General features: G+C 28.8%; 1 protein-coding gene and 1 long non-coding RNA gene across 4 annotated transcripts; one reads left to right on the top strand and one right to left on the bottom strand.

The window, feature by feature from the left end:
• The first annotated feature begins 3200 nt into the window (after positions 1 to 3200).
• LOC105178224 (uncharacterized) lies at positions 3201 to 4604 on the top strand. Of its 3 annotated transcripts, none has more exons than XR_016067593.1 (4): positions 3201 to 3365; positions 3488 to 3534; positions 3625 to 3692; positions 4287 to 4604. It is a non-coding gene; the product is annotated as an uncharacterized LOC105178224 (long non-coding RNA). The 3 variants fall into 3 exon arrangements; XR_002288378.2 differs by having other exon boundaries at positions 4300 to 4604; XR_016067592.1 differs by having other exon boundaries at positions 4344 to 4604.
• Positions 4605 to 4884: 280 nt separating this feature from the next.
• LOC105178223 (uncharacterized) lies at positions 4885 to 15103 on the bottom strand. The gene is made up of 16 exons (XM_011101649.3): positions 15018 to 15103; positions 14826 to 14922; positions 13182 to 13263; positions 12808 to 12929; positions 12620 to 12670; positions 12303 to 12416; positions 12066 to 12185; positions 11222 to 11357; positions 9837 to 10004; positions 7873 to 8031; positions 7421 to 7527; positions 6198 to 6288; positions 5800 to 6098; positions 5591 to 5707; positions 5357 to 5483; positions 4885 to 5179 (listed from the first exon to the last, which is right to left on the bottom strand). Exons 2-16 carry the CDS (start codon positions 14897 to 14899, stop codon positions 4946 to 4948), a joined length of 2001 nt encoding a protein of 666 aa, XP_011099951.1. The 5' UTR covers positions 14900 to 14922; positions 15018 to 15103; the 3' UTR covers positions 4885 to 4945.
• Positions 15104 to 22340: the final 7237 nt, after the last annotated feature.

Raw genomic sequence — 22340 nt, forward strand, 5'->3', positions numbered from 1 at the left:
TTTTTTAAAGTGAAAGTTGGATTATGTTACATTTTTCCCTTATGATGTGCTTCCAACAATGCTGCATTTATTATTTGACAACGTGACAAAGTTTAGGTGTGTGAAAGTCAATTACAATTGAAAGTTTGTGGAGTGCAGATATCTCGGGATGTGAGAATGAAGTTGTTAATTAAACTATGAGGCGTAATTTCCAAATTATCTTCTAAATTTGGGGTCCATGCGCCAAATTTTAAAGTCTTATGCAAGCTTGGCTTGGTGGGGGGGGGGGGGGGGAATAATTTAATAAGATGTTAATAAGATATTATACAAAAGATTATTAGTGTTAATTTATCTTGTTCTGTTATTTCATGTGCGTTATATAAATTATGGTGTATCCCTTGGTCTGTCGATGGAGAAACCACCAGTTGAGCACTGTTGTACTGTACGATCTTGTTTTACAAACGAAACTTACATTTACCAAAAAAAAAAAAAAGATGTTATATACATATATATATATATATATCTCCTCCACAATTATTTTAGTGTCCTTTTGAATTCTAAAGTAATTTCCGATTATGACAACCGAATATTGTTCTAATAATTTACTACCAAAATAAATAAAGGTAATAAAATTAAGTGATAATTTTTTCATATTATCAATAATTATATGTATTAAGTAACAATAATAACATGTTTTATAATTTTAATAGTAATATTCTTTTTATATAAGTTGTCACCAGCAAAAATTAGCAACAAAAAAGTTATATGTAGAGTTGTTACTGTATTTATGTGTAAAGACGAGTTAAAAACAATGATATTAATTTTTAATAAGTTGTCACTATATATATATATATATATATATGCATCAGTGATGGTCTACAGAAATAATTTTATATACAGTTTTATGACTGATCATAATTATATTATAAACAAATCAAAATTATTATTACTTAATATTTTTCCTTTTAAAATTTCACTAATTTCTATCAGGTTTGATGGAGAAGGGGTATTCATTAGGTACGATCAAATCGAATCGAATCAATAATTTAGTATTCCAAAATATTATACTGAATGCCGAACTGAATTAGTCAGTTCAATTTTGGTAACCATTGATTTTTTTTAATATGTATTTTAGTTCGGTATTCCATAAATTGAATTTATTGTTATAAGTACGTATTAAATAATAATTACACTTTTTATTTATCTTTCAAAATTTTTATTAAGTTTAAATAATATAAAAATATAGGGTTTAATGCAATTTACCCCGGTGATACATGTAATGAGTAAAAAAAACCTCGTAAAAAAATTTTAGCAAATCGCCCCCCTATATGTTCAAAAATGAAGTAAATTACCCTCTACTAATTTGCTTCATTTTTTAAAATATAGAAGATATATTTGCTATTTTATTTATAGAAATTTTTTGCTCATTTCACATATGATAGAAGGTTGTTGCATTTTTTTTCTAAAAATATATGTGTATAGAAATTAATTATAAAAGAATAAAAATAATACATTCATATTAGGTATGATTTATAAACCAACACTAAAAATCAAAATCGACTCAAACTTTTTTGTTCGATTTAATTTTGTCAACCAAATATTAAACACTAAGATTTGGTAGCAATAATGAAGTATTTATAAAGGTACAATAGTCAATTTTCAATAGTAAAAAGCCAATGTAAACACATGTTTCATGCGAGGGGTGGCGTCGGGTCGTGCTCATGTAGTTCGGATTGAATTCTTCCTATATTTCTTAAAATACAATAATTTACCTTCTTATATTTTTTAAAATGAAGCAATTTTACCTCTATGTATAAGGAGGTAAATTGCTTCATTTTAAAAAGTACAGGAAGGTAAATTGCTATATTTTTTTTATAGGAGGATAATATCCTCATTTTTAATATCATAGGGGGTAAATTGCTATTCACCCCTTTTTAATATATATATGTTATTAGCTTCTTAAGAGAAGCTGAACAATTTCTTAACACAAAAACAGAGGCTGTTTGGACAATCTCAATTTTTGTTTCAAGAATTCTTTTTTTTTTATTTTCTTATTTTTTTTATTAAAAAGTATTTTAAAATTAAAAATTATAAATATTTTAATATACGATTTTAATCATTTTAGTATAGTAAAAATTAAAAAATTTAACTTCAATCAACTAACTAAATAATGAAATGTGAAAATAAATAAAATAAAACTAAAAACGTAAAACAATTAAATATTGAGCACTAACATTTGAGTTTGATAAACTTATTTTACCTACATTTTAGGGTTTGTTAGAACTATAAATTGTGAGAATAAGAGGAAACTAGAAGAAAATTTAAAAGATAGTTTTTTTGTTGGGAAAGAAGAAGAATAAGATTTGAATAAAGAAGAAGATTGAGAGGAGGAGAAATGAAAATAAAATAAATTATTTTTTTAAATATTGGGTACACGATCAGACAGTTAGGGTAGAAGAGTACTATTTGAAATTCGACCCGACTTTTAAAAATCAGGTATTCGGTTACCATGTTAGTGCTAATTTTATTGTGTTTGTAAATTAGAACAGAAGAAAATTACTACAAATAAAATATTTAAATTAAAATATCAAAATGAGTACAATCGTTATTCTATGCCCTAATTTTTTTATTTAAAAGTAGTATTTGTATCAAAGGAAAAATCTATAACGTTGATTTGAGGGTCGACGCCTGTATTCCTAAATCAAACGTTACATTCTTGATTTTGGATTTGAGGATTTGGAAGTGAATTTGTTACTTAAATCTTCTTGAAAATATATATTTGGATATTTATAATGTTAATTCGATGGCTTAGCACCTATAATCCTAAAATTAAACACTACAACTGGAAGAGATAAATAAATTTTATATATGATTAGTCAACTTTGATATTATCTATTTAACATTTGTATATTTTAAAAAGATAAATATTAAATTATTTATCTTGATCCGATTGGAGCGTACATGCAGCTCCTCCACATGGAAGACATTCGATTGGCTAAAATTTTTTACTGGATGATTTGATTGCCGAAAACACTTCATTTTGACACTTGTCGTCCATTAATTTTACAATAAAATATATATATCAAAATATTGATTAAATTAACTATTTGCATTTGAAATTAATTTAGTAAATTTAAAAATATAAATACAAAATATTATATTTGATAAAGATTATATTATTTGACACTTGTTATTATTTAATTTGTAATTGATCGCAAAATTAATTTTCCTCTCATTTAAGAAGGTTCCATAATTTTTCAGTACTTGCATGCATCCAATTCTTTTCTTCTCTTCTGAAGCTAACAGCTGAAGTGGGTTATTTGGAGTCATGGATATAGAGAAATTGAGTTCAAACTCAACATAGACTTCGGCTAGAACTCTAATAGGTAATTGGATTGGTAAATATCCTAAGCTCCATTTGACATGAGCTGTTCGAATTTGAGTTCAATTGGAAAAAGGAATCACCAAGTTGATTTGGACTAAACAACTGAAACTAATGCCTATATAGGTAGCTTGAATCCGGCGATCACCACAATGATCATCGGCACTCTTGGTGTATGTTCCATCAGTTGATTATGTATCTGTTTTCTTTAGTTTTTTTGGTACGCACACAAGATGTTTGTGTTAATGTTTGAACTTCTGCAGCGTTTTTTCTGTCACTGCGGTGCTGCGAATTTGGAGCTTCCTCTTCGAAATTCGGTCAGCTTGTTACGGTAACACTTTTCAACTCGTAATCTCATAATCTTTGCAGTTGGTTCCATATTTCGAGGTTTTATTTGAGTACCAAGTTCTCTCAGACTTCTGTTTCTGGCTTAATTAGACTCTCAATGCTTGAGTTTACATGATGTATACATTGTAGTGTATTTGAGAAGTTTGCATGACTAGAATGATATATATTTGTCATGAATTTCCAAAGCTTATCTTTCGACCCATTTTCTGATGAAGTACAAAATTTAGTTGACGATTAGGGAAAATGTGAAGTCTTGGTAGCATCGGTGAGATAGGCATTCAGCTCTTCCATCACTAAGTCATCGATGTTATTTCTTTGTTTTTTTTTTTTTTTTAAATCACCAACTTCTCCCTTATGCTAATTTGTCAAAGAGAACTTGAAGCATTGGTGATAGAATTGCCCCCTCACACAACCATGGTTTTTTTGTGAATGTACAAGAAAAATTCTACTTAGGATATGGAGATTTCAAACGGCAAGCATATATTTCTTTGCCTATCAACTTTGAGGTCAAGTGCCGGTTGTTATAAAGTTGAAACCAAGCATAATGTTGTTTGGCATTGATCGTTGAATTCCATAGGCTGTGTTTGCAGATTTGTTTGGAGGATTTGTACATGCAAATTTATTCTGATTGCAGTCTACAGGCTACTAAGGCTTCTCCGGATCAATTCTTCCATGTGCATGCGCTTTGGAAATTGAGTTGCTGCATAAATTCAAACTTTGCCATGGCGCTTCTTGTCCTTTTTGTCTTGTTTTACTCTCCTTCCTTGTTGCTTTATTATTTATTTGAGTTACTATTTTTTTTAGTTAACTCAATTATTACACGGGAATGTTGAATAAGGGGTAAAATTAAAAATTTATATAATTATTTTGCTAATGTTAGTATTTTTTGTCTAAATTCTGACAAAAGAGGGACATGTGTAAACAATAAACTTTTGAGGGGATGTAAGTATAATTTCTTAAATATTTTTGGGGAACGCATAATTTTGTATTTTTAGAGGAGGTTTAGTTTAATTAACTCTAGTAATAATGAAAATTTAGATTGAAAGAACTTAGAGATGTTGCGCCAGACCACATTGAGACTGCTAATACCAAGTTGATTTTCTTCAAAAATTCACTATAAATGAATAATAACATACCAAATAGATGGAATCATGAAAACAACAAAGAGGCATTTGTACGTATTATAGAGCTTTGATTATGGAAATAAATGATACAACAGGTTCCATTGACAAGTTTTTAGGTAGATGGCCCTTCCAGACGTATGTAATCATACATGACTTCTCTAAAAGGTCCTTGACTTCTTGCCTGTGTCAAGAAAATAGTATTCGTTCCATTGATAAGTCGACTGCCTGTTATGTCAATACTATACAAATGGTACAACCCATGAATGCCATGCCTCGCTAGTGCATTATCCCTGCCTATCAATCTTGTTGTAAAATGTGGAAGAGATTTTTGGTCGTTGACGCGTACCTTGAAACATGCGGGGAAAAAATTATTAACATTATCCGCTACAAAACCAATGGTTCGTCGTTGATTTAGATGACAGAGAGTTAGTAGCTTATATGCGTCTATTAAGCAGAAAAATTGTGAATTTTCTATTTTTGCTGAAAATCTTGAAGTTAAAATGTTTGAAATAGACTGCCATACTTGTAGTTCAGCTTGATTAGCCGAAGCGAGTGCTATTTGGAGAGTGTAATTTGCTCCTTTTGTAACCTTCGTGAGGTTGAATAGAATTTGCCATGTCGTTGCTTGAAACTGTCGATCTCCCAGATTCCTGGAGAATAGTTTCTTAAGGAAACATGCACTAGGGAGATTCCTGGAGAATAGTTTCTTAAGGAAACATGCACTAAAATTACTAGAAGTACGAGGAAGAGAATGTACCTTGTAACATGTGCAAAAAACCAATCTTTTTCATAGTCACTTTGTCCAACTGTATATACTAAGTCTGTGTGCGGATAATGATCTGTGTAACCTGTCCATAGTCCGTATTGTCTAAACCTGTAAAATGATAATATTGAGTTATGATCCATCAGATACTCATAGGCTTGTCTTCATAAAGAGAAGACAATAGTTTCAATTTGAATAAAAACCTTTCAATTGGTCTTTCATATTGGTGGATCTTGAATTTTGGGTCAGGATTTGGAATGAAAAACTCAGCAGCTGTGCGATCAGGTACTCCAATCTCCCATAATGTTGCACCTTTCCTTGGAGCCTCAAAAACCACATTTCTCAGCTCAACAATGGATCCTGGGGAGATGGTGATGTCAGATCTATGTTTGTAATCCCCAATAGTACCAGGAACCCATGCAAACAAGCTATAAGTCCCGGGTATCACATTTTTAATCAAGAAATTTCCTTCTTGGTCTGTTTGTGTCCAAAATTGATAACCCTAATAGAAAAATCCCATAAGCTTTAATTAGCATCCAAAGTTAAGGGAAGTGCGACTTTATTAGGAAGACTCGAGATTGGATGAAAGATATATATATACCCTGTTTTCCAATTGCCATGACCCAACGGCTCCTGGTGGTGCCAATCCGACATAGCTTGATGCTCCAGGCAGAGCCTTTTTATTTTTGTACCTTTAAAATATATATTAACGTGAAGCGTTAAAATTTACAGAAATATTTTTTTTAAATTCCATTTAAGATTTTTTTTCCAGAAAGCAATGTTTATTCGTAAGTTCTAAGGAATCTCTAGAAACTTTTTGTAACTTTCTCCATCTAAAGAAACATGCCACATAACCTATATGACAGTTTTATCATTTATCAAATATATTTTACACGTCACATCAATTATAATTGATGTATAAAAAGACATTCTAAAACACGATCTCATTTCTCCAAAATACTTTTATATTATGTACAAAACAAACTACCTAAAAAAGCTAGATGACAAGGAAATGACTACCTTATATTTGTCCATTCTAATCCAGTTGTGATTCAAATGGAACAAAAATATGAAATAAGGTTCTTGTAATATTATTTATAAATAATGTTAAGATAATCATCAACTAATAGTCACTAACAGTTATTTTATAAAGATATTATTGATGAAATACATTTTCAATCCCAAGGAGTTTGTCCCTATAAATAAAGGTTGTAACACTAGAAGAAATTCAATAATTAATCATGATAATTATAAATAATCATAGTAAATAGTTATTAATTGTGGTCATGCAACCGTGTTGGTAATAATTTTTCTGAGTGGCTAAAAACTGTGGCAAAAATATGAGTCATAGCAAAAATAACTTCTATGATTGATAATATAAATTTTTGCATTAATTTTTATTTAATCATAATTTATAATAATTATTTATCATAATTTTAGTACATAACCAATAAGATTGTAGCTAATAGCCCTACTCAGGTACATGTTTAAGAATCCAATGATGCAAAATGGTGATGTATCTCATTTTTCACTTTTTCTTAAATACCACTAAAAAACATATGATTTTTCATTATGGTTAATATCTATGCTTAAAAGTACAAGATCGTTCCAAATACTAACTAATCACGATTACACAAAATATATTAGTCGTTGCTTCTGAAAGTGAGGCCGACATTAGTTACAGTTAAAAATTATAGCAAATATGTTGGCTATAAATAAAATCGTAATAAATATTAATTTATCATAATTAAATTTAAGTTATAGAACCAATTTTTTTTAATTATAATAGATAATATTAAAATTTATTTTTTGTATTGTACATACCAATCATGAACAAGTAATTGACCTCTAGCAGCTCCTCTTTGATTGGATTTAAGGAAGTCTTCTGAAAGTGGGAAATTATACGGCCAACTACCCTCCTCCATTTGCATCTGATCCATTACAAAACAAAAGAATTATGTGAGATGATCCCAAATGATGTTTTCTCTTACAACATGCAGTCAAATGATTGAAAACTAGAGTAAATTAGAAAGGGCCATCCTCGAAATTTGCTTTAATTATAAATGTATTTTCGTTATTTAAAAAATTATAAATATTTTTTAAATTATAAATAAATAAATATCCCCCACAATGTGCTATTACACGGGGTTAATATGTGAGGCTATTTATAATTTTACAAAAGGTACTTATAATTGTTCAAATAACTAAAAAATATTTATAATTATGATAAATTTCATAAGTGCCTTTTGTAGTTTACCCTAAAAACTAATTAATACCCTTTGTTTCGCATCGTTCCAGAGGATGGAAGGATTCGTCTTTGAAGAAGCATCAGAGTTGAGATAGATGTAAACTGGGCCAAACACCTTTTTCCAGTACTCTTCACTTTGAAACTTGAGAGCAAGATCTTCCCCAGCGTAGTGTGTGCTGATAAACATCTTTGCATAAACAATGTTATTTCTTATGTGTAAAAGATAATTTCAATGATAAAATATCAAGTAATAATTTTAAATTTTGGCTCAGGCCGAACCCCCCATTTCAGCATAGTCGGCGCTGAAGGGGGGGGGGGGGAGTATAACGAAATTGTTATTATATATGTGTTATTAATTATTTTTAATGACAATTTTATCGACTACTTTTTGTCACTATATTAATAACACTACCAAATTCATTATTATGAAGTTGAATTATGGATATTATTAATCTTAACCAAATTATGGGAGTATTTGCAAAAACTTCTACTTTTAGAAGAAGTGATTTTTGTAAAAAACTAAAATAAAAATTGAAGTTGTAGTAAAAATTAAAAGTGGATAGTATTTGTAAAAAAGGTTAAAAGTAGATAAAAGCTAAATTGGATAGTGTTTGGAGAAAAATCACTTTTTAAAATAAACTTAATTGATGAAAGACTGTTTTGTCTCTATGTGTTATAAAGATAATATTTTTTTGCTTATTATTTCACTTAGTGTTTGTCAATTTAATAATACTCCCATTAAGTAATATAATTATTCATTCATACACAATAATTAGACTTATGTGATTGCAAAAATTAATTATTTATTAATTAATTAAATAACAATATGTGCACTAAATAATATAATTAGATTATATAGCACATAAAATATTAAATACATAAAAGTGTAAATTTAATTATTTTTAAAAATTAAATTATTTGAAAACTCCGATATCAACTTTAAATATATAATTTTAAAAATAAATTAAAAACAGTAAAATTGAATTAAGATTATTATAATAAGCGTAAAGCAATAAAAAATAAAGTTCAATTTATTTATAAAAATACCGAAACAACTAAAAGCACCCCCAAGGTGCTTCTAGCTTTTGATTTAAAAAGCTTTTTTAAGCCATCTAAGAAACAAAAACTGGCATTCCAAACACTTTAAAAGTATTTTAGAGAGCCAAAAGCTGAAAAATATTAGTGTAAAGCACTTGCAAACACTCCCTCTATCGTTAATCTTAACAAAAATTAATCTTCAATATATACACTTCCACTAGCATCATAAGAGGGAAAAATGCAATTCACCCCCCTGTGGTATGAGAAATTACTAAAAAATCCATTGTTAAAAAATAAAATAGCAAATTATTCCCTATATTTTGAAAAATGAAGCAAATTTTATCCCCTTAGCTAAAGTAGGGGATAATTTGCTTCATTTTTCGAAACACAAGGGGGTAATTTGCTAATTATTTTTCCCACAAGAATTTTTATTTGCTCACTTTACATATTACAGGAGATAAATTGAATTTAATCTGAATCAGAAGGTTTTATTATCAGTATGGCATCGTAAAAGTATAAACTAATAAGTAGTTGTTATACTACTCCTACAGGACTTAATTATGATATTTGATTTCAACGATCAAAATTGTCAGATTTGATAGTTAGAGGATTAAAATTATATTTTTCCTATAGAATTTATTCCAATTTTCAATGGAAATAATGAAAAAATAGAATTTTTTTATCTAAATCAGGTTCAATCTAACCCAACCAATTACAAAACAAGTGTATATATGATTGATCACTTTTTTTGAACTTTTCATCAATTACACGATAAGTGTGTTACACTTGCCATATAATTAATTTAGATCAATTAAATTCGATTTTAATTAGAACTTTTGGCAAGTAAACTAGAAGAAAAATTAAAAAGGTTTTTTCTTTTTTATTTTTTCTTTGTCCTTATTATCTATAAGATGCAAGAGATGAATAATAAATTTGATAGCAAAAAATACTTACTGAAAGCAGAGTTGGACCAACATGTGACGTAAGATCTTGTTTAAAGGGTCCACCCGTACGGAACTCATTGCTGGGTGTTATCATCCAAAATCCCACATGGTCGTTGCTCACCCACCCATGCACCTTGTTGTTTTTGTTATCACATGAGTATAGGTATTTGTCATCCACCTAATATGATATGCACACAAATGAACATTAATTTGTAAGGATAATTTATGCTTAGGTTACTTGGAGAAAAATGATCATTGGAGATGTCATTGTTCCAACACTTTTGAAAACCAAGAACTCAAACTCAAGAAGAAATCTAACATTTAATTATGCTCAATTGTTATGGTTAAAAATAAATAATCATGGTTCTTAGTTATTGACCACAACCATGCAACGGTTATCATTCGTAGGTTTCGCGAGTGGTTAAAATATTTATCATGGCTAAAAATCAATCATGGTAAAAATAGTTTTCATGGTGAATAATATACATTTTGTATTAATTTTTATTTAATCGTGGTTAATATATATATATATATATATACATATGTAATTATTTATAAAGCACTCTCTAAATAAACCCAACTTTATGTTAACAAGTTTGAATAAAATTTAGGATTAAAGTTTCTGATCAATTCCAATGTTGCTGCTCACTAAAATAAAACATAATATTAGTAATAAAATATCAAGTGAAAATTTTTAAACTGTTAACAAAAATATACATTAAGTGACAAAAATTTTTATTTTGCCATTATATAATTTTTAGCGACAAAATTATTGTATAAAGTTAGTATAGATAGTTAATAATGCATCTATAATGACAATAATTATTTAGCATTACTAGCTAGGCCGTCATTATGTGTGTATTATTAATTGTGTTTAGTGACAATATTATGCACAAATTTTTTTGTCTCTAGTTCCTTGTAATAAGAACTTTTACGAAATAATAATTACTATTATAAATCATAAATTTAGTGTCGTGATAAAATAAAAATTCTTGTCATTAAATATAAAAAATTACTGAAAATATTAAAATTATCACTTGTTTTTTTTTTTTTATCGCTAATCTTATATTTTTTTTTCTTTTTGCAATGACTAGCTAGTACTGTAATAACTACTTAATGAATTGCATATATAGAATATATTTATTATATTCGAGAATATTATGGACAAGTTAAATAACATGTGGCAAAAATTTCCAAATAAATGAGCAAGAATCATAAGATATTGTACTATTTTTGTTCAAAATTAAAAAAATTTAAAAAAACACCATTTTCTATATTACGTATTATAATTTGTCTACTGATTTTAGTCATATCGATGTATTGGTTGAATCTACGTATTACTCAAAAAAAAATATATATATTTAGTTGTATGAATGAAAATTTAAACATATATACCTCCCCTTTGAGCTCAGGATTAGTTGGACGCGTCAAGAGTACAGCTTCTGGATAATCAAGAACTTGACCGGTGTAGCGATCCACAGACATTGGCATGACCCTTTGCCTTTCATCGGACATAGCCATGTACTGAAACCTGCACGTGGAATTAGTATGTAATATGACTATACAAATTACCCATAATACATTAAACCAAGATTAAATATTTCTTCATGAAATTGACAGTAGAAACTTCTAATATACAAAATTACAATTTTAGTTCTATAATTGCTGGTGAATTGACAATTTTATAAAATTCTGTAATTGTGGGGTGAATTGACAATTTAGTTCTTTATGGATACATTTTGGTAATTTTGTGTTATAATTTTAAATCTTCGTATATTGAGAAAAAAAATGATCGAAAAAATGCACGTGATGCGCATGTGACTAGATTCACTGAGTACACTATTTATTTGCCTTTTTAGCACATTTCCATGATTTTTCCCTCTATGCAAGAAAAGTTATTATTTCCTGCACTATAAATTACTTGGGCTTGAAAATCATAGTAAACCAATACTATTTACCATGATCAAACTGATATGAAAACTTAAGTCTTGACCATGACTAATCAACATTTGTTATAAATTTACATACGTATGGCCAAAATTTATACCATAGTTTTTAGTTGTAGCAAATGTTTTGACCTCGCTCGCAAAACCACTGGCAATAATAGCCGTTGCGCAGTTGTAGTTAATCAGCATATGCTACAATTTGTTACTTTTAACCATGACCATAGTGAAAAATCATATTTGTCCGCTTGTCTAACATTAACATATATAAATAAGTGAAACATAGTTTTCAGCACCTGTTTTCTTCAAGTTTGAACACAATTCTTGCTTCCTGGATGTCAAAAGCTGGCCATCCTTTTAAACGTTCAAGCACAGCATACGAATAAAATCCAGGGGAGTCTCTAAGCATTACATATCTGCAAAACGATCTCAAGTGCATGTTAACCAATTCAGACATGGATTGAACAATGAAATATGTATTATATACACACGTCTATATGGTATGAGTATGGAGAATTTAAGGTTGCGACAACCTTTTGTCAACGTTCAAAGGAACTCTCGCGCTACCAACTGTCCATGTTGTTGTAAAAGAAATCTCCGTGTGATCCCTATTTCGTCGTATAACCTTATACCTTGTTCCTAGCAACCTGCACATCGACATCTCTTCAATGAAATTCTACGTACACTACAGAGTCTAGAAAAGTAGGTTATCACATCATTACAACATATTAGAATGTGGTACTATGATGTTACCGGTTCTGAGTATGTGCCACATGAATTATCAGAGTAGCACGATAAGACGAAATTTAGTTTTCGTTTAATAAAAAGTTATTATAAAGATCGTACTTACTTATCCATGATGTCATGACCCCCTGGCTTGGTCCAAACGACATCCCAATACCTGTATAACGTCCACAAACCACAATGTTGCGTTCACATAGAGTCGAGAAATTTAATAAAGCAATTTATTGGGCATCCATCTTGAAAAACAAGTCGTGATTACGAGGAAAATAGAATTACATGAATTTGGAGGCATACCCTCTATTGTCTTCTTTATTTTGTGTTTGCAGCAAGTTTTCACTCCCTTTATATGTTATACTCGTGACCAGCCCACCTGGTGCTGTCAATGTGACATTGACGATCCCGTTACTCATTACAACCTGCGCAACTTCTTATTAGGAAAATCGACAAGCTTCTTGGTGCAGTACAGTTTAAACAGAGGAAATTTTTTTACCCGAATCAGGTTTGGCTTTCCTGAACTGTAACCAATCACACAACAAGTGTATTCCACTTGCATATAATTGGTTCAAATCCAACCAAACCCGATCAGAGTTATGCAGTTCTCCAAGCACACGAGACATTTCATTCATGGCATATTAATACATATTAAATTTCATGTTCTGTAGTTTTACATGCTGATTATGTCGTTGCAAATGTACTGTCGACGAAGCTGGCAAAACAGCTTGACCGTCGTCGTCTTCTTGCAGCATTTCTCTGAAATTGACCAAACAGATCATCAGATTATAATCATATATACATATTGCATTAATCCATCTAGGATTGAGATTCTTATTCAGTTAGACATGAACAACATAGTACATAATTTCTCTAAGTTCAGTGCCTGTAATTTTCTTAGTCATGTTGTGTCCCTCAACAGCTTAAACGCCGCAGGTACTTAATTTGGTACGTTATTTTCGACAATGTTAATTGTCGGAATCTTACCACAAAAAATGGTGGCTGGCAACTCTGTAAAATTCCAGTGCGGTGTGAATTTGCAATTAACTTCGGTAAACAAGAAAAAGTAAATAATTAAAACTATTAATGCCTGAAAAGTCGAACAATTACATGACAAATATATTAAATTCTTGTAGAAATTTGATGGTCAGGAGTAATTTAATCAGAATGGTAATTCTTCGCACCAAACACGAATTTACTGGCTGTATAATAACCACATAGAATGGTCATTCTCATCTAATTAATATGTTGATCAAAATAAACTATGCTATTTGGGGCATGCACTGTAAAAGAATAGGTTATTTTCTACATTATAAAAAAGTTAAGGAAAGACATAATATTATTTACTATGATCAAATAAAATTAATATGGAACTTTAGTTTTGATCAAAATTAAATAATTAACATTTACTAATTTTTGCAAACATAACGTGTAATTTATTTAAAAAAATTATGATTTTAATATATTTTAGCGTGCATATATATTTGTAAAATATAACTATTACATGCCGTAATACATGGGCCGGTTTGGGGTATGTATTTTATCATAATCCGTAGCTAACGGATATGGTAAAAAATCTTTTATCATACACCTTTGTGTCACACACTGATGTCACACCCACACGTATATGCATGTGATCTAATTTTTAAATTATAATATAGTTTAATTATATTTTAAAATTTGAGAAAAAATACCTGACAATGACTCATTAATGAGATACTAACGCAAAAATATGATAAAAGATACACCGAAAAAGAGTTGTCTCGTGCCCAGAATATAGCAGCCGCGAAAACCAATTGAAATGCATGAGATGAGCAGACATCTGTTACTAACAGATGAAGTTATGACTCAAAAAAGTATTCAAAGACAAAAGTTTTTTCTTGATTCAAACTTTAGAAAACATCTGTCCGAATTCACACACCAAGAACTAAAAGTAGTGAAAAGTTTTGTAAAACTAATCCGTTATGCAGACATTCTGGGGAAAATGCAATTTTTTCCTATAATTTCAGGGATTACATTTTTGGTTCACTCTGATTTTAATTTTATAATCAAGGACAATAATTTTAAAAAATAACACAAACACACACATTCAGTTCAATTTCTATCTGAAAAATGCTACTTTCATTGCCAAAGGGCTTTTTTCCAGCGAAATTGGCATTCTTCTACAAAAATTGGACTAATATGCTATTTTTTTAAAAAATTATTATCCTCATTACAGAATTAAAATAAAAACGTACCAGAACTCCCACCCATATCAATTACAGGATTAAAAATGCATTTTTCTCGGTATCTTCTACGAGGCTCAACATTTGTGAACTTACCCCGTCAACAAATTCTGAGAATGAGCGAGAAGAATCAATAGCTGCACTACGACTTCAAGCCGCAGTTTTCCCATTAATTGATCTCTATTTCAATATTCTGCAGATTTTCATGAAAATTATACATTATACGTACGTATAAATATATATATATATATATATATTAACTAAGCAAATGAAGTGTATAAAATGCACCTGATATATATAGAGTGCCAATGTCTGTCTGAATATTGTTGTTGCACTCAATTCTTCTAAGTTCTAACAACAATAAGTGAATAGGCAGAGAGGAGTGTGGAATAGCTTATGGCTTTTATAAGTGGCTTATGAAAGCCACCAAATTGGTTTTCCTTTTCAATCTGACTCTAAAGAACAAGAGTGTGTACTTGAAAAAGGGCAGAAGACTTCGTCCCAGCAATAAATGAAAGTGATTCCTTTTTCCAATTCTTCGTTCAACTTATTTCAAATTACACGAATTTATCATTGGCTTCTGCTGCAGCTTAAATAGTAAATAATCCAATTTTTCATAAGGTCAAGATTTATTAATGGCTATAATGCAGAGTTGAATTTCAATAATTAAGCAGTAATTGAGAATCCCATAATCAGATTCTTATACAAATTAATACCTAAAATGTATTCATTATTTAGAAGGAAATTTGGGCTAAATACAATTTGCCCTCTTGAAAGTATATTTGACTTTTATAGTCAATAAATCAAGACAAAATAGATATTATTGTGGTCAAAGTATGAAAATCAAATTTGCAAATTATGCTAATGAAGAACATAGAAAGGGAGAGGGTGTTGGATGTTGTTCTTCTTTTTTTAAAGAAAATTATTAAATTGTCTCTTAAATATATATATACTAGCGTAGAACTCGTATAGTTCTTCTTTTTAAATTAAATAAATATTTTAACTTAGTGAAGCCGATTTCGTAAAATATTTTTTTTTTTTACCATTTTTGAGATAAAATATAGTAGTTTTGAATTTCTCTATCTTGATTATTATTGAAAATTATATTTTTTCTAAATATACAATATTTTCTACTATCCATAACTTGTATTTTATAAGGATTACTTTTATAAAATTATTACATCTATTAAATATATAGATTACTTTCTTTTTTTTTTTTTTACAAATATCCAACTCTATAAAAAAATATAAAAAATAAAAAATTAGTTAAATGTATTATTTTCTTATAATTCACTTTTCGTTAGAATCTATACTAAAGTACATCAATCTAAAACGATTTTAATTTTTAAACAATAAAATAAAATAGAAAGCAAGAATAAAGACTTATTGTTAATAAGTTATAATAAAGACAACTGAAAAATAAAAAAAGATGGACCATAAAAAATAATTTTAAAATCAAAAGATAAGGAGTATATCATCATGAAATGAGAAAATAAAATGGTTAAGTTTAATGAAATCATAAATATAACAACATTATCAGCGACCATTAGAGAACAAAATGACTTTCATTGATATAAAATAAGATTTTATTAAATAAAGAATTTTTTGAAAAAGAGTTTGAATGACATACATGAAAATACATATATTCTATAAATGTAAAGAAAAATATGAACAAAAATTTAGTTGATTTAAATTTAAATAGTCCTGGAAACAAATTATATATCCAAATTAAAATTAATCTGGTGACACCTTCCATCTTGCAAACATCATGTGAATACATAATCATAATAATAATATAATAAAAATAAAAAAATATTAACAAAAGTAAACTATAAAAAGAAGTTTGATGAAACTATAATATATTTATATATATATATAATATGTGTGTAAAAGATAAAAAATGGTAAATATTTAAAAAAAATTATACAAATTAATATTAAATGAAATACATACCTATTAGCACCAAATGAATTTGCTCTTTTTTTTTGCGAGCCGAAAACAAAACAGACAGAAAATCTGAAAAAGAACAAAAATAATTAAACTATAAAATAAAAATTTAATATACAGCTTGAACAAAATATATAAAAGATGGTTTATGAAAAATACAAAGGACAAATATTTAAACAGTAATAAAAATTAAATCATAGTTTGAGTAGAGTTATACATATAAATATTAAATAAAATATATGTCGATCAACATTATATAAATCTATTCATCATTGTAAACAAATAAAATACAAAAAGATTTTTGAATAAATTAACTTACTTCAGAGAGTAAAATAAAAGATATAGAGAGTAAGTGAGAAGTCATTTTTGTCAAATAATTTTATGAGGGTCTGGGGCGCAAAATGTATTTATTTGTATTTTCTTTCTTTTATTATTCATTTAATACAATTTTGACATTCTATGTGTTTTAGGAACTGCAGCAATCCATGAAGCAGTATGGTATTAGGGGTGTCTATTTAAGTATATCAACTCTCTCTTTATCCCTTCACAACCCTCTTATTTTTCAGCCGTTCTCATCTCAAAATAGTAATCTGGAATTAGGGTTTCCATCAATGTAGCCTCTTGTTTTCAAACATATACACAATATTTGGATTTGTGTTTAAAATGAGTCAAAACACAAAACCATGTTTGGGTTTTATTTCTGCACACTTTGACTAGGTGTTGCAGATTTTATCTTTAAAATATTTTTCAACTCTCTTTCTTTTTTTTTTATTGTATTTTTTCTTTTTCTCTTTTTTCTTGTTTTCTTCTTTTTCTTCTTTTCTCTTTATTTTGATTTTTTCTTCTCTTTCTTCTTTCCTCTCTTTTTTCTTTTTTTCTTTTCTTTTTTCTTCTTTCATTTTTTGTTCTTCTTGCCTTCTCTATTCCCCAAATTTTCTCTTTTCTTCTCTTTTCTTGTTTGGTCTCCATTTTTTTTCCTTCTCATTTGTTGTTTGCTCTCACTTTTGTTGTGTGAAAATTACAGCAATTGGAGCGCCCTCTTCTCCGCCGTTTGTGTCGTCGTCGCCACTGGAGTCAACGCCGTCGTCGTATGCCGCGTGAGGCCTCAAATCTATTGCTAGTCGTCGTTGTTGTCATTGAGAGGAGGAGAAGAGAACGGCCGCTGCATTTATGAGTGATATGCTGTGTCTCCGTCATCGGCCATTGGAAGCTGCCGTTAGGGATGCGCCACCGCTTGTGGCCGATCGACGCGCCGCACGCGCGCCCGTTTCAAATCGGTCAGTTGCATCATTTTCTTTAGTCGTGACTTGTCTTCATTCTTTAAATTTAGGATCTTATTTTTAATTATCAAGTACTTCTATCAGTTTTAACATATTGCTCAACAATACAACGGTGATTGAGAAAAATTAGTATTGATTTTGCAATTTAGTTTTCTTTTACATATTTTAAGAAATTAATTTTGTTGTGTTGTAATATACTATGTTGATTCACTATATAGAAATTGTTTTACCGCACTGTAGATAGGACAATAATTGAGAATTTCTTACAGAGATTATTGAAATGTATATCAAATGCAGTAACTATGCATTGCAATATCGTATATATTGCCAATTGAAAGATTAAGGTTGAAAACATATATTTATATGTATATATATGTCGAAGGAAAATGGCTTTAATTTAAATTATTTGTTATATTGGTTTAATTACACTTACACCTCTTCTAATATGTGAAATTATATTTTTTTCTCAAAGAAATCTTTTTAAATTTGCACTTGCACTCCCTCCAAGATAAAGTATCATTAACCCTATAAGTCAAAAAAAGATACCCTAGATATTCATGATCAAGAACTCATATATCTCACATTTGTTTTTCAGATCAACTTTTTAATTCGTAATAGAGTTACATATTTCTTTTCCTTTTTCTTTAACACTAAAGAGAGAATCAAGCCCAAGATACTTAAGGACTCGCCAGCTCGAGCTTGAGGTTCACCACCCTTAAGGTTAGTGCCTCGAGCTCGCTATGGCCAGCCTTAGGGCCACACGCATCCTCGCACCCCAACAAGTAGTTGTGGTCCACCACCACCTCCTCCTCAGTGTCCGTCCCAACAACTTGGACTTGGCCCCATTAGCTTGTTCAATATTGACCCAAATTGTTGTTCAAACTAAATTAAGGTTCTAAATACTTCTTGTGTCTTTTTACTCTCAGACGACTTACTTGTCCTAGCAACTCATCCAAGAGTGTGGGCTATGATGTATATGTTGGTAGTATCCATTTTTTTACAAGGATAAAAAAGTAATTTTACTTGCAAGCCACATAATAAATACATACACTCTATCATATTCTAAAATTTCCAATACCACTATAAATATCCCATATAATATTTTTTAAATCAAGTTACTATTATTTAATTTCACTACTCAATACGTTTCGTCCTTAAAACATTCTCTTTCTAAACTTAATTTCACATGATGAATTGTTGCTCTGAGGGTAAATTTCTCGTTTCATCCATTAATCAAAATTACAAGTACATTAGTTACAATAACAAACTTGCACGGGTCTCTATACCCTTTACAAATGTGGTTCAATATACAAATATTAGTTAAATTAAATTTTACAGGAGGATTTGTGACGAAATTTGGAAGAATTTTCTATTTACATGTTATCTTTTGTTACAATACCAATTACAAAATCCATTATATATTTTTAATTTATTTTTTAATATTCGTCTCAGAATCGAAATTCATATCGATATTAATATCTAACAAAGATTATTACAATAATTATATCCTACTCAACAACACCTATTATTAGAGTAGACAACAAATTTTACTATCCAGTAGATCAGTTCCTGCTATACAGCAGACAACATGCATCTTGCGGAGTTCAAACCCATGACCTCTAAAATCATAGGCCGTAACTTCGCCAACTGAGTTAGGCCTCATTGGCCTGCTTTTCACACTGTTGAGGCCCAGGTTTAGATAACCTTCTATCTAACATCCAGTCTCTTGGGCTGAACGGGATTCCAAAATTTTTTTGCAATGTTTTGAGCATTATACATATAGTTCTCTTTCTCTAAAAATAAAATAAAATTAAATTAAAATTAAAATTTTCACGATTTTAAATTTTTGAATTTTTTTTATATTTTATTCTCTACATCATTTGATATTATTCATATACTATAAAAAAAAATATGAATTAAGAGGTTATATTTAATGACGAGAAATTTACTATTTTTAGAAATCCTAGAAAGTTAGTGTATATTGGTGAACGATCGTATTTTTTATTTGGACCTTAGTTTAACTAAACATAAAATTTTGTATCGTTGATATTATAATAATATAAAAAATAGTTATATGTAAATAATCAAAGATGAAATGTAGTTATTAAAAGAAACTTTATTATTTTTAATTAGGAATTTTAAAAAATTCATTGACAAAAGATAAGCACAAACTTAGTTTAAACAAAAATCGTATATATCCATCCAAGGAAAAAAATGATCTTTAATCAATGAAATTCTTTTTAAAAGTTAATTTTCCCCAAAAGCTCATACTTTAACTTTCATCTACTTCTCATTAATTTCTACAAATATTCCCAATTCTTTTATTCTATTACAACATTTAGTTTTTCTTTTTTAATGCAATAAGCACTTTTCGACATACAGAAATTCTCGCAAGCACTCCATCTAGGTGATATTCAAAAGGGTACGTAAATTATTTTTTTTCATTCAAACTATGTCCTTTTTTAGCATCTCAACTATTTTTATGTCTACTTACCATATTAACTTTGTGAAATTTGCACTTTACCATATATGATCATTTTTTGCTGATTTTTTTGCCGAAAAAATATTACATGTTATGCACATATGAAAAATATCACATCTCATAACCCTTAAATATCACATGTGCATGTCACAAAAACTTATAGAAAATAGTTGTAAATAACAAAGTGCAAAATTTAGTAAAGTTGAGATGGTAAATTGACACAAAAAAATACCAAAGTGTAAAAATGATCATAATTCAGATTGGCAAAATATCGTTAACCCTATTTCAGAATATATGAATCAATCTGTTTTTGCGAAACAACTTAAATTGAATTTAGGAATTTAAAGATATAAATATTGATTAACAAAGAACCAACTGGATATAGCTAATAAAGTGGTTTGTAATTAGAACTTATGATCATATATCCAATATACTAAATTACATAATTAACAAACATTACATACAAAGGAATTGCATCCTTAAATTCCAAATTCTCTTTTCAATTTCGGAATGTATATATACATTTTAGATGGAACCATATACATATTTGAAAGTTCTAACCAATTTCACATTCTATGAATTAGGTAAAAAAAATTGATAAACTCACCAACTCAAAAAAATATCATTTTTACTAATATATATAAAAAAAAAAAAACACTCATAAATAATGATTTATGATGCTGCAGTACTAATATTTTTATTTTGTCGATAATACTCATAAATTATTTATTTATTTATTTATTTATTTTGTGAAATATGATATATTAATTTATATATTTTATTTTATAATAATATTTTTAAAGAGTAAAACATTACTTATCAAATACGCACCAAAACGACGTGGCATAAAAACTAGTATTTAATACGAACCCATTAACATATGATGAGCAAAACGGGCAGAACCCGAAAATTAAAGTTGGAAATCTTATGTATAAGTACTTGGGTCCATAGAACTGATCCAAGTAATTGTAATTGCCCAATGGGCTTCACGAAAATGATGACAGAAATCCTTTCGAGTCTAAAATGCATACTGCAATGTTTTATTTTAAGATAAATTGTACTTTGGTACAAATACGCAAATCTTATTTATTCTTTTTAAAATTATAAGTATATATTTTAAGATTATAATTATAATTATAAATTTTATTAAAGTAAAATTTTACACAAATACCCATAAGGTGCATTATACTAACATCGCCTCAGAAAATATACTTGTAATTTTATTGAGGATGTAAATATAATTTACTCTTTATTTCTACATTATTAATCATATGAGAAAGATTTATATATATATATATATATATGGAAACATTCAGTCCAGACCCAATTCCAACAAGTTTAGGGTCCATCTATCTCATCTGACACGTCAATTTTATTGTACACATCAAATAACACCTCCCAAAGTAGACATCCTAAGGAATTTGGGGATGTCCTAACTTCCAATAACCACCCTAGATTCTCCAAACCTACTCATATAAATAGGGGTCCAGATAGATCAACAGAATAACAAGCTCATTCAATAAATCGACACGATTTCTAATCTATTTACACTCTTCACACATGATTTTAAACATTCTGTTTGATACTTCCAGCATTCGATCTAATTATTAGATTTTACGGTTTACCTTAAATTCTTCATATTATCCTAAATACCTTACTAACTTAAATATCGAAATACTAATCTCAATTTTGCATGTCAGTCTTGTGATATCTTAAAATTTCAAAAAGATCCTTCGACTTGTGTAGTGCCACTAGACTATAGTACGTATCAAATTATAAAATTAATCTAGTAATTACATTAAACAACCAAATTTTAATAATGAATCAAAATTAACTACCAAAAATAACAAATACCCCAAAAAGACTCTAGAGGGATTCATGACCAAAATGCTATACACTGGG

This window comes from Sesamum indicum, linkage group LG9, assembly GCF_026168435.1.
Source record: "Sesamum indicum cultivar Baizhima isolate 11 linkage group LG9, ASM2616843v1, whole genome shotgun sequence".
NCBI classification, from domain to species: domain Eukaryota; kingdom Viridiplantae; phylum Streptophyta; class Magnoliopsida; order Lamiales; family Pedaliaceae; genus Sesamum; species Sesamum indicum.